Raw genomic sequence first — 16,563 nt, 5'->3', positions numbered from 1 at the left:
TCAGGTCCAACAGGGAGTACATTAAGAGCTGATAATGGATGCAAATCTAGCAGAAATTTCTCACCGGATCCAACGAGTTGCACTCTGCACAGCGGGGGTGGGCGTGTGGTTAACTCGCTTTAACTCGTGCATTTTCACACACACAGAAAACAATAAGAAGCAATTTAATTTGAAAAATAGAGCATTTTAATAAAGGCTACATCTCTTCATAATTACAATAATTAAAGTACCGCTGAGCTCTATCGAACGCATCATTTACAGTTCAAAAGTGGAGCCGAGGAAGCCATGAAAAATACCATAAAACATACACATGATGGAATGGGTACTAAAAGGTCATAAAAATATCTATATAATAATAATAATATTAATAATAATATAATATAAGGCCCCTTGTGAAAACCAAGGGATTATTAGGACCCTGAAAACTGGGTTAAACATGGCAAAAATCCATGTAGGCACAGCTAGTGTACTCAATGACAACCCTATGGACACATAGTGTATATCAACACCATCACTGTGGTCTGCTTCTCACAGTGCAGGCTACACACACAGCTCCACACACACACACACACACACACTCACACAGGTAAGGACACACAAATATCGGTGTGAACACATTTTCAGGACTAAAGGACCTGTTCAGGGCAATTTTCCTCTTCCTAAATATTTAGGCTATTTGTGCGATGCCTGCGCCACAGAAACAAAGGCACTAAGACAGAACAGATCAAGGCTAGCTGGGCCCATACCCAGAGAAGGGATTTAAACATTGACAGTATTTTTTGCTCGTTTTTCATTGACTCGCTAAAGGCCCTTCAGAGCAGATGGGGACACATCCACAAATAGCACTGCAGTAGTAAAAAAGAAAAATGAATTCAAACTTAAAGTGAAAGAGTGATTCTCCACAGCTTCAGCGCTGAGCTCTCCGGCCAAGAGATCAGAGATGTCCCACTAAATCTCTGAGAGTTGGAGCGGCGTATTTGAAGAGGTATTTGAAGTTTATAGTTCTGTATGGGGGGGTGGGGGGGGCTTAAAAGGAATCAAACCCAATTCCTTTGCTCGAGAGCTGATGCTCAGGAGGAAAATCACTGGTTCTCCAAGCAGCTTATCAGTATATTAGGATTTTGGACAGGGATGTTACCAATAAATAATAATACTTATCTTTACACAGCAATACAAGTTCAAAGATGCAATGCAAAGTACATGAATACTTGCATATACATATTAGTGATGTGCTGCACAGACAGTCTAAGTGGTCATTCTCCTACAGTCTCTCCTGGAAATATTCAGTCCAGCATCGCCACTGTCCATCTATTCTTCAGAGTCCAGAATCGACACCACGTCCTGCTCCTTCTGCTCAGACTACACCATTGTTGAGCCGAGGTCTCCAGTGCATGAACGCCGAGCGCTTCCAGCAATGTGAGAATGTTGCCGGTGCATTTTCCACAGAGGGGAGGGCGCAGATTTAATCCATCCTTTCCACTTTTCCCAGAATCTTTCCCTCGTAGGTGGGCAGCAGCGAGCCGTCGTCTGACACCTCCTCAAACACGGCGCCGCACTCAAACTCATCGCTGGCCTTTTTAAAGTAGTACCTGTAAGGAGAAGAATAGAGAGTAAATCTACAGTGCCTGGGTTGATCAGATGTAACGTTGATATGATAAGCTGCACATCTGAATAGAATTAGATTTTTGAAGCCTTTTGTTATAGAGTAACTAAACCCCTGCTTTCTGCTAACCTGCCACCTGGGGGGAAATTCAATGAAATGCCTTGATTATTGGCGTTACTCCTGACGCAGTAAGACACGCCCAGTCACAAAGCACAGTGCTGCAGTGACGTAGGTTTTTGATTGTCAATGTTGTGTATTGAGTTTTTATTAGATTTTTTTTTTATAAAATTAAAAACATAATCAGCAAAATTAAATTGTAATAGCCGGCGTTCAACCAATCAAGGACAGTCACTCTGACATTTTACAACTAAATTAAAATACTTTTATTAAAATTTTAAAAGTTGGATGAGGATCATTCAACATCACTACTTTGGGGTTTAGTTACACTAAGTTTGGAGGCATCATGTGCCCTGGCCTGGTGGGGGGTGTGTCCTCCTTTCTTTGTTGTGTTGTTGTGAGTTTTGCGCGGACACTCAGGACCAATTACTCCCTTGTGCAAATGAAGGGCTCCTTTGACAAAAGCTGAAATTTGGGGTGCCTACAAGTCTGTCCGCCATTATCCTCGACTTTATCGCAGCTTTCGTTCACCAGCTTCATTACCACGGGCACAAAGAAGAGTAGAGACGGAGAAAGAGGAGGAGCCCGTGTCCCTCCTCTTCCTCTGTTCATATCATGAACCCTCCCTGAGCTGCACGACCGACTGCTGACAAACAACTTTTTTTTTTTTTTATGCAGTTTAAAGGAGAGAGAAAAAGCAAGGAAGGGCTTCTCATCAACCATGACTTCACTCACTCACCCCCCCCACATACCACCAACACCACCAGCCTTATTTAAGAGGAAGAGAAACCTGCAGGGGTGGGTTTGTAAGCAGGGTCTTAGAATGAACTCATTAACTATGTCATGGAAAAATGCCTGGATTGGCTCTGTGTGTGGGACGGCTGGTATGAAGGTATGTTTGTGTGTGTGTGTTTGTTTTTTAACACAAATGTCTGACAACATGGGATACCTATTAAACGCAGGATTTAGCTTTTAAAACATGCACAGCAACAGTCCAAATGTGCCAGTTAGCGTGAGGGTGGTCACTAATAAACAGCAGATTTCAAATCGAGGAAGACATTAACTAAAAGATGACACGCGCAGGAAAATGAAGACAGTGAACGAGTGAAAAAGCACAGGACGTGTCTGTTTTCTGATCACTGATGTTCATCAGAAGAAGAAGAAGAAGAAGAAGAAGAAGAAGAAGAAGAAGAAGAAGAAGAAGAAGAAAACAAAAACAAATTCTTCCTACTTCTTCAAAGGGAAATGAACCTTTTCGCAAACAGAGACAGACAGACAGCAAGAGCCTGAATTTCCACTGGAACATGTTTTATGTGGCTACAACCCCCACCCCCCCTCCACACCCGCCCTCCCTTTTCTCCGTTTGCACTGACATCTGGCACCAATATCGTCTGGCAGGGCCGAGCAGTACTGTTCTTTGTTGAACCGCTGCCAAGTTGAAATGACCCAACTCCACGCATTCTCTGGCTGCTATTAAAGCTCTCTCTACAAAAAAAAAACGTGGACGGTACGACAGGAACAAGGGCAAAAAGACAGCTGATGTGGAGGAAAAGAATGCGCAGAGGCTAAACTGACAGATGTGAAATCTCTGAGCTATGGGCTTGTCACAATTATTGATCTCATAATTTAGTGCCACAAGAAACCTTTGAAAGAATTTCCCCCTCTTTTGCCTTTAATATCTGTAACTATTGACACAGTGTAATTACCGACATAATGTTGCTAATTACTGACACAATGCTTAAGCTGAGGCAGTCTAAACAACTAAATGTTTGATCTGTTCTTTTTATGCTGACAAGAAAGAAGCAATCAAAGGGAAAAAAAAAAAAAAACTCGCTTTGCAAACACATCGAAGCTGCGCCGCTTCAGTCGAGGCCTGTGGTGCGGAAAAACAAGCGAATCTGGGATTTAGCAAACGAGCCCTCGAAAATATCCCGAAAATGATTACAACACATGTAAACACCGCACATGTGTCCACACTTAGGCATGCGTGCACGCACACACACACGCACACACACATGCTACAAAAAGGAGAAGAAAAAAAAAGGAGGCCCCCCGATAGCATCAGTGAAGAATTTGCACGCTGGCCATTTGTGTGAGTCTTTGTTGGTTGAAATGAAAGGGGCTGGGGCTTCAAAGCTGTGTGTATTAAGTGTGCCTTAGCATGGAAATCAATACCAGATGGGACCCAAATCGCTGCAGTTCAAACTCTCCGTCTAACCCCCGCACCTCCTGTCCTTTCCTATTCGCTGCCCCCTTCAGAACACACGCAACCTGACAGAGGCCTGACACTCTCTCTCTACACACACACACAAAATAAAACACTGATAACAGCGCTCCGGCTACAAACACTTCAAGTTTTTCAACACCAAAGCCACAAAAAGTGGAGTGAAAGGAGAATTTATCTGTCATTCCTGGTTTGATGGACATCTTCAATGATGTTCAGTGACAGCACAGAAAAAGGTGTATTTTCCATTACACACCTGTAGTTGCCTTTCTTGCGCAGCTGTTCCTTGAAGTGGCCCAAGGTGAGACTGTGGCTCTTCATTGTTCTCCGGTATGGGATCTCCTCACCGCAGAAGAAATATGTCACCACCGTCTCTCCGCCACACACCGCTTGGCTTTGTGAAACCTTTTTACACCTGTCGGAGGCAAAGATGGAGAAACACAGTGTGAGACATGGATAGGATGATGCTGAGCCCTACAGAATATATGAAAATACATGTTTTCCTTTGATTATAACACTATTGGTTCCAGGATTCGAGATCCAGTAACACCCCAGATTGAGTGAGTGACACAGTGCCATCAGTAAGTGTGTGTGTGTGTTCGTGTGTGTGTGTGTGTGTGTGTGTGCTTAGCAGGCGGAGTGTTATCTATTCTGCTTCAGCTAAATCCAAGGCTTTGTAGGCCTAGTTCAGAGTCACTTCCTCTTTGCTTAGCTTGGCCCACCCCAGCTGACTCCCAGCTTACTGAAGAACAGCCAATAGAAATGATACTCTCATATCAGAGCCATTTCTGTGAATACACTTGACCCACAAACAGCATGCAGATTCAGATTCAGAAAGGTTTCGCAGAATGTTTTCTTTTAAGTGGTGGCTTTGATGCACTCAAGCAACAAGTAGGTAGAGGCACACAGGAAGTCAAAGAAGACAGTGAAGCAGAAATATAAGAAGCATCGTACTCTTCAGAGTGAAGGCCGAGGCCAGACGGGCATTGAGTGACTCCGGACAGAGGGATGGACCCCCCATTTTGGACAGGCACTACGTGGGGCTTCTCTCGCTGAAGACTGGGGACTGAATTCCTGGAAAATTGGGGGAAAAACAGGAAATACTATGATTACTCTGATCACAAATACAAAATCCCTGGAAGATGAGAAATCTCCTCTGTACCTTTGTTTGGGCGTCTTGGTGGAGACTTCCTCCAGTCGGCGACAGGCCTCCTCCAGCTGAGCCAGAGTGTTGGGTGGGGGCAGTGGAGGCATTGCAGGGTCTTGGATAAAGGGCTGAGAAGGCTGATGGCTACGCAGGTGGCCGCAGCTTCCACCACCACCCCACGTATGCGTCTGAGTCGAAGTGCCGCCATAGGACTTCTTGGTGCTTTGGGTGCTGCAGAGAAGGAAAGATGAACACCGTAGGCATCAATGATTTGTACTGGATGGGACATTTTGACCAAATAAGAAAGCCTATGGCAGGGGTCACCAACACGGTGCCCGCGGACATCAGTTAACCCGCATGGACCATGTGAGGGGCCCTGATTAACTTTCCAGAATTCAAACTCACAAATATGAATACATTATGACAGATGTAGTTAGTACTGAGTAAAGCTAAATCCTGCTGCACATAACAAAGTTTTAGTAATAAATTACCATCTTTAAATGTTTATTTTCATTGAAACATTGTGATAAATGTTTTTAAAAGCTTCAGATTTGGTGTATGGGTTGGGGTATGTTATAATAAAATGATGTAAATCAAAAAAAAAAATTTTAAATGCAAGGTAGATCTTACAGATTTTACAAATTTTACACTTTTTACGATTAGTTAAAAGTAGTTTGTTAGTCGCAAGGAAAATAGCAACATGGGGATTTTCTATGAAATGTAGAAAATGACACAGTTGAATAAATTAGGAGAAATAAAGTGTTGCATGTTGAAACTTAAAGATTTCCGACCTTTTTACGAGTCTGCTAGCCTTCCTTATTATCTTGGCCTTTGACTAAAGTGAAACAATGAAAATGTAGTATTTCTAACTGGTAGCCATTTGGACTATACAGTACCCATGAAGTGGCTCACAGTTTCAGAAAGCTTGGTAACCCCTGGCCTATGGACTCCTGTCAATATTAGCCAATGCTGACCTGTGGGACTTGTGTCTGCTTTGACGTTTACTTTCCAGGATCCACTGCAACACACTCTGGGTGGGGTCAGTTGTATGGCTGGGAAGTTGAACGAGGCTACAGTCCTCCATGCACCTTTCTGCTACTCCGTCCTCAGCTCCAGAACGACACACGTGTCTCGATAAAGAGCTGGAGCGCCTAGAGATGCCAAAAACAAAATCATTACACTAAAATAAAGAACTGGTACTTTTCAAAGAATGTCACTTAGACACTCATGTTATGTGAAGACGCTGGATGAAAAATCAAAACATGGGACTGACCCGATGCTGCAGTCTGTGGTGACGGCTCCGCACATCTCTCTACCGAGGCTGCGGCTGCGCTGGTAAGGCAGGCAGGGCTGGCACTCTCCGTGCACCCTGAGAGCTGCTTCTCTTTCAATCTGCTCCTTGGTCTTGGGACTAACATGGTGGTGGATGTAATGGTGGTGGATGTGTTTTGTGCTCTGTTTGTTCACAACAGTTCTGTTGGGGCCCAGGGCCACAGTGAAAGTAGCCTCAGGAGTGGAAACAGAGGACGACGGAGGCCCAGTCCTCACCAGGACCTTCCCTCCAAAGCCGGCAAACGGTCGGTGGTCCGGGGAGGTGGAACGAGGCGAGTGTCGGATCACAGCAGGAGATTGGCAGCCTGGGGTCTTCAAGACCCGAGAAAGGTGTTCGTCCAGAATGGCTTGGGGGTCCTCATCGGAGGACGCGGAGAGGAGGGTCAGGGGACCACTTTCCATGATCTCTGCATCATCCCTTTCTTCCTCCTGAAACAAAAGGAACATACAAATCTCTAAATTACTGAAAAATGACCCTCAAGTCCCCTCATGACAGCGGCCACGTTTACATGGGAGCTTTAATTCCTCTTTAAAGCAGAATAACAGCGAATTCCTCTTTAAACTGACCTTGTAAAGACTTTATTCCTAAAGATAATTTAATTCCAAATTAAACTTAAATCCAAATTAGGTGGCTGGCATGAGCGACTTCCGCGATGACGCAATGGTGACGACATTCCAGGATGGCCGCCCGGACTTGAGCTGAGACTATTTATTTAATAAGAGCCTTAAAAGACATGGATATAATGAAAAGAGTGGATAGACGGAAGCATAAACATGCAGACTTTCAAACGGACGCACAGACTTATTAAACACACACGGACGGAACGGAACAAGCTTCATCGGACGGCTGGCACTAAGACCCGGAGACGGAGTAAATGCGTCCCCATACTGCATTCACAGGCTGTAATATCACCAAGTTTATCATTGTAACGGTCGTTAAAGCTACTGTCTTTACCAGGGAGCAAATATTTATTCCTGGTTAATGTTTTCCGGAGTTTTACTGGCTTTATTTACTGGTGATTAGTTCCTATCTCTCTTCCTCTTATTGTCAAGCTGCTGCTTCGAAACTACAATCAAAATAAAGGTGAAAACAGTTCTCATGTGTGGTCTTCTATGTTGGAGCCGAAAATAAGAGGCTTGTTGCGTGTTTTTCCCGATAGACATGATACGTCACGTTTGCCCCCCGTCCAATCAGAGCCTTCCCAACCCCCAGACCTAAAGCGGAATTGAAAATCTCGATTCTGACTTACTATTTCCATGTAAACACAAAGCAGAGCACTTTAATTCCGAATTATTTAATTTGGAAAAACTAATTCCGAATTAAAAAACATCATGTAACCGTGGCCAATAACAGGCCCGGAATTGGCTGACTGCATCTAGCATGTGATAATCACATTTTAAAGTTCACAACAAACTCGTACAAACCTCCTGAATCTTCTGCAGCCTCTCCTCTGGAGATCCAATGGTATTCTGCTCTCTCTTCAAGCTCTCCAGGCGGGAAATTAGCTGAGCTGCAAACTCTGCTGGCTGTAATGGGACCATCTCTTTGGGAGGTCGACGAGTACGCTTTGGGGAGAAAGAATGAAGCACTTTAGCGTTATCAGTACACACGAGCTGACTACAGCCGCAACTTTTCCAAACATGTGCATGATGCTGTATTGCCACTAATTACGCATCCCTGACTGAGTGGCATTAAGGTCACAATCAGGGCATCGTCGCTGGCACCCAGGGATGCAGCGGTTGTTTAAAAGCGGTGGCAGGAATGGTGTATTTTCATGCTGGGCTAGGCCTTGGCTGGTTCCCTCTGTCATCATCAGCAGGCCTCTTTAAAGTCAGCTCACTTCAAAGGCTGGCTCGTCAAATATCAAACACTCAGTGGGGGGGATCGGGCATGGGGGGGGTGGAGGGATAGATTGATGGGAAGCAGTGGCTTTACATCTAGGAATAAAAGCCACATATCGACATGGGGTGGAAGAGAACTACGGGGAAGAGAGGAATAAGCGATTAAAAAATGGGAGATGTTGAGATGTGTGCTCACTGGAGAAAATACAGAGCAGGAAGGATTGTGGGGGGGGGGGTCGTGAGATAAAGGCACCGAAAAAGGATAGGAGATCAGAAAGGTTGAGGAAATGTATTCTCCCCATCCTTTGTCACACACTGGGCACCTTTAAGGTATTGTATGGTGACAGTATCAAAGTGTGGGTGTATGCACACACTTCTTAAATTATTTGCATTATTACACAGGGGCTTTCTTGATTTTTCTTCTTCTTTGTCATTTCTTACATCCCTTTGTAGTGCGGATAAAGCAGAGAAAAAAGTGAGAAAAAGAGGGGCTGTCTGACGGTGCCTGGGGCTGGTGCACCATGGGAATGGCAGCCATCGCCAAAAATCAGACGGGGAAACAAAAACAAGAATAGAAGCGACGGAAAGCAAAAAAAAAAAGGGGGAGCTCGTCTTAATGCATGTAACGGTTTCTGAATACTGAACGATGTTGGGGAAAAATATTGCATCAAGTTCATTTTGACAACCTGCAACTACTTGTGCAAGCTGTCCTCTTTCCTGACAGTTACACTTAATGTTGTGTTCCTGTGTCGACCTCCAGCCTTAAGCTACCAACTCCCCTCTGACCTGCTGGGAGCTCACATGACACACACCAAAACTCTTCCCTTAGATCCTTCACTTTTAGGGGTGGGGGGCAGGCCGAGCAGTGTGTGTGTGCGTGTGTTTGTGTGTGTTTGTGGGGGAAGGGGGAGCGCTGAGGAAAAAGGGGGCCAGCTCTGTTGGAAGTTGTCACTTCCCTGTTCGTTTGCTCCATTCATCCATGGATCAAAGCAGTTGTGTGTGTGTGGTGTGTGTGTGTGTGTGTGTGTGTGTGTGTGTGTGTGTGTGTGTGTGTGTGTGTGTGTGTGTGTGGTGTGTGTGTGGTGTGCGTCATGCAACTGCTTGTGATTGTGCTTGACTGTCTTGTGTTTTTGTTAAGGAGTCGAGGCTGATTTCAGAGCCCTTGGGGACATAGCAGCAAAAGATTTCCCTCCTCTCCACATTTACGACATAGCAGAAGCGACGAAGAAGAAGAAGAAGAAGAAGAAGAAGAAGAAGAAGAAGAAGAAGAAGAAGAAGAAGAAGAAGACGAAGAAGAAGAAAGAAGATAGAAGAAGACGAAGAAGAGAAGAGAATAAGAAGAAGAAGAAGAAGAAGAAGAGAAGAAGAGAAGAAGAGAAGAAGAAAGAAGAAGAAGAAGAAGAAGAGAAGGAAAGAAGAAGAAGAAGAAGAAGAATGAAGAAGAAGAAGAAGAGAAAGAAAGAAGAAGAAAACCATGGTGGGTTCTGGAGCGCTGCTGGGCAATAACAGCTTAGAGACCTCCCCATCTCCCGCTGTCTTCAAGAAACCCTAATGGGGGGTGTAGGTGACACCAAAGGTAAAAGGGAGGGGGCTTGTGTTTATACGTGTGGTTATGTGTGTTTCTTTTCCCACTGCTATCAGATGTTTTTTGCTGTTGTTGTAGTATTGGGAGAGCTGAATGCAGTTTGTATGGAAACTATTCATAGAGCCAAGAGAGACCCAGAACAGAGGGTGGTATGGAAATGACAGTGGAAGACCCTGTGCTCACAAAGACTTGTGTTGGTGTGTTTGTGTACTTACAGGGAATGCAGGGAGAGAGACTTGGCTGTTCATCTTCATGTTGCGTTGCATCTCTCTCTGCAACTGTTTCTTGGTTCCCAGTTTATATGGAGGAATGGCATCACTGGGGAGGATCACACAATAACACACAGTTCATAAAAGTCAATCACCCAATCAGATACATCATTAAAGATCAAACAGGCACTAAGGAAGAAGCTCATTAGCTAACTGGGTGGATCAAACACAATTATCACAACACTGAATCTGTCTTTTGAATCGACTGGATTTTCTGGCCTGACGTGATATAACAACTATTAGAAACTCTCTACTGTCAGTTCCACACACACACATGCCTCAACAACAGGCTTCTTTGCATGGGCCACAGCATTAGCATTCCCTTAGGGCTGGGCGATAAATCAAGATTCAAGATATATCAAGTTTATGCCTATATTGATAATTATATTTTTATACCTTGTTTTGTAGCAAAATACCTGCTTTCTCTATTTTTCTACAGTTACATGGATTTCTGAGCGCGTCCTAACCCAGATCTACCACTAAACAAGCCATACCACAGAACTCACTCACACGTGCTGTCCCTTAGAGGAGAAAAAGCCAAAAGTGGTACATATTGTGCAGTTGTTTATTAATACATGTGCGTGTGTAGCATTTTGTATCAGCAAATTTAACCCTGAATTATCTTTCTGGTAAGACTTTATTTGAATTATAATTATAGAATTGCCATTTTGAGAAAAAATCAACAAGATATGAGTGTTCATAGGTCCATATCGGCTCAGCCCTACATTCCATCAAACATTTTCAGATCGCTCTTAGCATTAATTGCTAAATACATATAATTGAACATTTGTGGACCCTTGGGTGACGCTAACCAGGTTAAATTAGCGTGAAGGACCAACTTAATAACTGGGAAGCTAAAAAAAAAAGCTAAAACTTCAAACTGCAGCTATTGACAGTAAAGAGCAGCGTCTCTGCTCTCATGCTAAACAGCACTTTCCTTGTGACCTAGCCTAACTGGAGAGCACTTTCCCACTTTTGCTTTGAAATGCCACAGTCATGCGCATAAGCAACACTCTCTTCCAAACACACACACACACACACACTCTCCCTCCCCTCCCTATCTTCATTTGGCAAGCACTGCCGCAGCCAGCCTCTGATCTCCGCACATCAAAAGGCTGGTTTGTAAGATAAGGTAATGTTTGAAGTCTGCGCAGCTGCATTCCCAAGCGTCCAAGCAAATCCATAAATAAGATATAAGTAAAAAATCCCCCTCCACCACTCTTTCTCTTCCCACCCAACCGCCTCCTCCCTCGCTGCTTCTTTCTTCCCCTTTTAAATGTTTTCCCTTTATCTGTAAAAGAGATTCAAATGTTTATGGCTCTTTTTAACTGACCTAAAGAGAGGAAGATACTCTGATTAAGGGCAGCATGAGCTGGAAAAAAAAGGCACGGAGGTTGTGTCTCGTGGCCCAAGCTGTGTCACTACAATGGGCAAAGTACAAATGAATCCGACTGTAAAAGCCTCGGCCTCTTTGAAGCCAGGTTGTTCACAGATATGCAAGAGCTGACTCCTTAGTGTAAAAATCTCTTTATAGTTGCCATATTTATGTTTAGCTCAGGCCCGCCAGTTGTTCGTGCTTCAGCTGGGAGTCGTAAAATAAGATAAACCTTTATGAAACACTGACATCAAACATGAGGATCCTGACACGTCCCAGATGGAGCACAACTTTTGCCGCTTTTGGTTTTCGCCTGAGAGCCTCTGTGGCCTTGAGCTGCGTGCGATGACTGTGCGCTATTCAGTGTACCTTGTCATTTGTTGCACGTGATCATGACGACTATCTTACAGGAGCACGACCCAAGGCACGTACAGCAAGGCATGAACTTCAATTGTAAAGTGACACAATAGATTATAGATAGATAGCGATCAGTAAAAAATGCCAAAGATATTGCAAGACTTGTATAAGAAAATGTTTTGGAGATTTAAACGGTGATTATGTGTGTTTTCTTGTATTCTAAATGAAAATGTGGGAGTGGGCTTTTTGACATTGTAGACCAAATGCAATTTTTGTTTGTATTAACATTTAAAATCTTGCGACAATGAGGTAGTGATTTTACGCACGGGTTTTCTGGCCTATATTATCTTTCCATCAAACAGGTCGCTCCTAATCACTTAATATCATTTCAAAACATCAACACACACAGAAGTTAGCATTGTATTTACTTACACACTGCTGTCAGTAACAGACATGGCATCATCAGTCAAAGCGTCACTGGAAACCTCGCTGTCATTGGTGCTGCTGACGGGGGCAAACGCGCCCACATGGTAGGAGTCGAGTAAGTCTCCCCTCTTGTAAGATCTGTGGGTTATAACAACACAGATCAGATTAATATAAACAGGAATGTGGAAAACATTCCCGATTGTGGGTGCAGGCTGAAGGTTTTTTTAACTAACAGATAAATATCTTACACTTACCCTTAACACAACCAATAAGCCTGGTTTAAGTGAGTCTATCCTAAAAACATTAAAAGTATGCACAAAAAAAAATGGTTTTATATTTATTTCATGTATAACAAATTATTTTTTATTTTGCCCTCAAAGTTTGTTTGTGTACAGATGTACTACTGAGTGAGTATGCATTGATGTAACAGAAGTAAGGGAGATAAATAAGGAAAGAAAAGGAAGAAAAGTATAAAGCGGAAGCACATGAGCTTTTCAGAAAGGGTGGGGGGGGGGGTCTCCATAAGGAGGCAGAGACTCAGCATGACTAAAGCTGCAGCCCCCCAGCTCCAGGCTGACCTTCAGAGTGGCTCGCACAGAGTCAGGTATTTAACACAGCTGGCCCTGCATTCTTCCCTCCCTGCCTCTCTTTCACCCCCTCATTTATCCTTTCTCCTCCCTCCCTTTCTTTTCTTTTCACGACTGCTCCCCTCCCTCTTTTCGAGCTTCTGTCCTTCTCCTCCACTCTCTTTCTCCTCACTTTCGCTCCAAAAACATGCCTCCAAGTCCCCATCCCAGAGTTTTCAAAAGGAAGAAAGATAAAAGTAAAGAAGGTGGAGGGGAGCAGCGAAGGAGGGATTCAGAAGAGAATTGACGCAAGCAAAAAAAAAATAAAAAATAGAAGAAAATAGTGGGTTCAGGTGGGGAATGTCGATTATGTACTAGCTTCTGCCATTCAAGTTTCTTTTTCTGGTGTTTTAAAACTACAGTCAGAGAAAATGAGATAAGGAGGGAATAGAGGAATAAGAGAGACCGTAGGAGGGGAGAGAGAAAGAGAAGGGATCAAGGTCTCCATGTCAAAGACTGGCTTCCAAAACTGTGGGGCCAACTGGCATAAAATCATCCCTGAAAACACATTCAGAATATCTGTCCACAGTTAGGAGGAAACTAATATGATGCAAGAAGAAAAATGCCAAACAGTAACACTTTGAAGAAATTCTGTTATAATATTTCAATTCAAATGGTTCTTCTTTAAAAGGTAACAGGAATTATGAACTATTCACTTTTTGGATCAAATAAATGAGAAGACTTGAGTTATACCACAAGCAAGTCATGCCACAATACAAAAATGACCGTGAAAACAAATACATGCATATGACAAATCCAAATGGGTGACTAAATCAGATTTTAAAATCTCATTTGCCTTATATTTGTATCCAATGCTACAGTGGGGTACAGGAGCAGACATAGCAGTGCACTGTCATCATCTATTATTTGCTGGCTGGAGCTATAGAGCCAGTCCTGCTCTGTGAACTTTTCCTGTGGAAGATGATCCCTCAGTCTATGGAACTATTTCAAATCCCCGGAAATCCAGGCGAGCACCAGCAGAGGGTTGCTGCTCCAGGCAGTGAGGTGGGACAATGTGGGGGTGGGGGGGGGACTTTACTCCAAACTAACTAAGAAAAGCATGTGGTGCACTTGAGCAAAGGTGAGATGTAGTGAAGTTGAAAGTGGGACCTGGGTGGATATAAATGTGGTTTTAACTTTAAGTTGATGCAGTGCAGAGGTAGAAAAGTGTTGGAGACATACCTGTATCCACCCTCTATCCCCCTCTGGGACACGGGGGGTCTCTGCGCCTTGGTCAGTCCAAGCAGGGCTCTGGCTTTGAAGTCACAGCTCCACTCCTCCTCTTCGTTGAGCGTGGGCAGATATCCACAGACCAGTTTCAGGTCCCCCAGTACATGACTGGTGTTCTCTCCCCCAGTCCTTACATACTCAATATAAATATCTGAGGACAGAAACATCTGGTACGCGCTCTCCTCCATGTTGATTTGGATCTCGGTCTGTGCCTGGTCAAACATGGCAGAGTCTATTTGCTGCTTCTTGACGTTATCTCTAATAAAGGTCTTGGTCGCAGGCTTCAGCTGCTTGGCGACCACGCTGTTGTTCTCGATGTAGCGTTTGTAGATGGCTTTGGCCACTCTCTGCGTTTTGGTATCCTTGAGGTCCATTTGTCTGAAGCCATTGCAGGCGAACCAAAAGTCCAAAGCATCAACGCTTTTTTCCTGCTCCAGGTAGGTCCTGAAGAGCAGAGCACCGTCCTGGTCCCCGAGCAGGGAGTGCAAAGACTTGGTCCACCGGGACAGCGGTGAGTCCGGGGACGCGCTCCCCTCAGGCTCCCCGAGACCACCGTCGTTCCTCCTGGTCGAGGAGCCCGGAGAGCCGAGCAGATCGTGCTGGGGAGGGTCCAGGGGCTTCATCACTGGGACTTTGCTGGGGTAGCGGGGTGCATCGCCCTCCTCCCCGGGCACCGGGGGTCGAGGAGCATCTTCGCGGAAACTATTGGAGCTATGGTCCATAAGCGCCCGGCTCATGTCTGTGCAGGCGCTCAGAGTTTTTACAGTAATCTACTCAGTCTCTAATGTCAGTGGGGAGCTTCTCTGGCTGCCCGTCTCTCCTCTCTGAAACACAAAGTATTGATCTAATCAAAACCAGATCCACCCCAACTTCAAAGAGCCAGGGGCTCAGCAAGACGCTTTTCAGATCCTCTATGACTTTTACAGCAACAGACGAGTTTCACAAACAGACATCAAACCAGAGCAGCAGCATTACATAAAACTCACATTTCAACTGAGGTGCGCAAAAGCAACGGAATAAAAATCATATGCAGCCTAATAGTAATAATAATAGTGATCATATAAACTGAATAGGTCATCCTAAAGAAAATTCAAACAATACTCGGTGCGCCCGTGACCAATAAACAGCATTAATAATCAATGTATCTATTCATAACAATATAACATTGACGTTTTCCACATCAATCCTGCTTAATTTCTATAAAATCCCATAGCATGTAATGCCATACTGAGATAAGTCACTTCTACCTGCTAATTTCGAAGTATCCAGTTCAAAATGAGCTTCTATACTTACGGTGTCCACGGGACACGGATGTGGGACAGCCCCCCCCCCCCAAAAAAAAAAAAAAAAAGAAAAAGAAACGTGACTGGAATAGTGAATGGAGTTAAACTGGTGTCGCTGCTGTGTTCTGTGGAGCTCCAGTCTGCTCTAAATGCTACTCATTGGTTCCTACTTTGTTTTTCTTGACACTAGCAGTTACTAAAGTGTCACTAACACTCAGCAGAAGGCACTTCGTAACTATCCTCAGATGCGTAAAACACGGGGGAAAAAATGGGTTAAAAACACGCCAGTCACACCAAAGTCCCAGATCTTGTGGGGGGAGGACTTCCATTAAAAAAAATAATAAAAAAAAAAAATAGAAACGGCACTTCTCTTAAGTTTGTCTTTTTTGGAAAAACTCGAAAACAAATAGATAACTAAAAAGATATACTACAAAGGAAAATTTGGTCTTTTTTTGCGGGGGGGCATCTAAACCCAAGAAAAGCGCTTCATTATCCCCACAACATGACTTCAAAGGCGAGTCAACAGCACATCAAAGAGCCGCAGTAGGGGTGGCGGTGATGGGGGAGGCTTGAGGAGCCACTCTGCTAACTTACCATCGATCCACGAGTTCTCCAACCCACATAAACTCCGTGTTTTTATCCACAAAAAGCGCGTATAGTCCAAAATGTCTTCGCCTACAGTGCGTCCACATACGGTCCGTTCAGCTTCGGGTTGAGGGAAAATGTTCTTGTTTGGAAAATGTGTGTTTTTGTTTTTTTCTTCTCTCCTTCCCTGTGGGTTCAGGCTGCCATGGCTCAGTGTGTGTCTCCTGTAGGCGACTCACACAGAGACTGAACACAGAGGCTGGAGCGCACCGCACTTCAAAGTAAGGAGCCGACTGCCGGGTCCTGACAGCTGCATAAAAACAAATGCGCACTGAAGACGCAGGGAAAAATATATAAATACAAGCAGCGGGATTTCCCACACAAGCCACACACAGATAGGGTAACATTTATTGTAAAGCTCAGTATTTATATGTATTTTTTTCCCCCTTTACAAGCTTTTCACTGTTTTTTTACCAGACTAAGAAGTTGCAGCTACAACGTGAGGACCTTATCAAAGACAGGCAATCTTAAGCCAACTCCCTGAGGCTTTGGAGCGTCAGAA

The 16,563-nt window shown here is 44.2% G+C and overlaps 1 protein-coding gene across 1 annotated transcript; it reads right to left on the bottom strand.

The window, feature by feature from the left end:
• Window positions 1-1,007: 1,007 nt before the first annotated feature.
• Window positions 1,008-16,314, bottom strand: axin2 (axin 2 (conductin, axil)). Its single transcript, XM_028455229.1, has 11 exons — window positions 16,011-16,314; window positions 14,086-14,957; window positions 12,284-12,415; window positions 10,066-10,168; window positions 7,849-7,989; window positions 6,365-6,852; window positions 6,066-6,242; window positions 5,107-5,322; window positions 4,899-5,018; window positions 4,201-4,359; window positions 1,008-1,589 (listed from the first exon to the last, which is right to left on the bottom strand). The coding sequence occupies exons 2-11, from the start codon at window positions 14,868-14,870 to the stop codon at window positions 1,463-1,465; spliced, it is 2,448 nt and encodes an 815-aa protein (XP_028311030.1). The 5' UTR covers window positions 14,871-14,957; window positions 16,011-16,314; the 3' UTR covers window positions 1,008-1,462.
• Between the last annotated feature and the right edge of the window lie 249 nt (window positions 16,315-16,563).

This window comes from Gouania willdenowi, chromosome 8 (assembly GCF_900634775.1).
Source record: "Gouania willdenowi chromosome 8, fGouWil2.1, whole genome shotgun sequence".
Classification (NCBI taxonomy): domain Eukaryota; kingdom Metazoa; phylum Chordata; class Actinopteri; order Blenniiformes; family Gobiesocidae; genus Gouania; species Gouania willdenowi.
The sequence above is the reverse complement of the archived record's forward strand: the minus strand, read 5'-3'. Positions and strand labels throughout refer to the sequence as shown.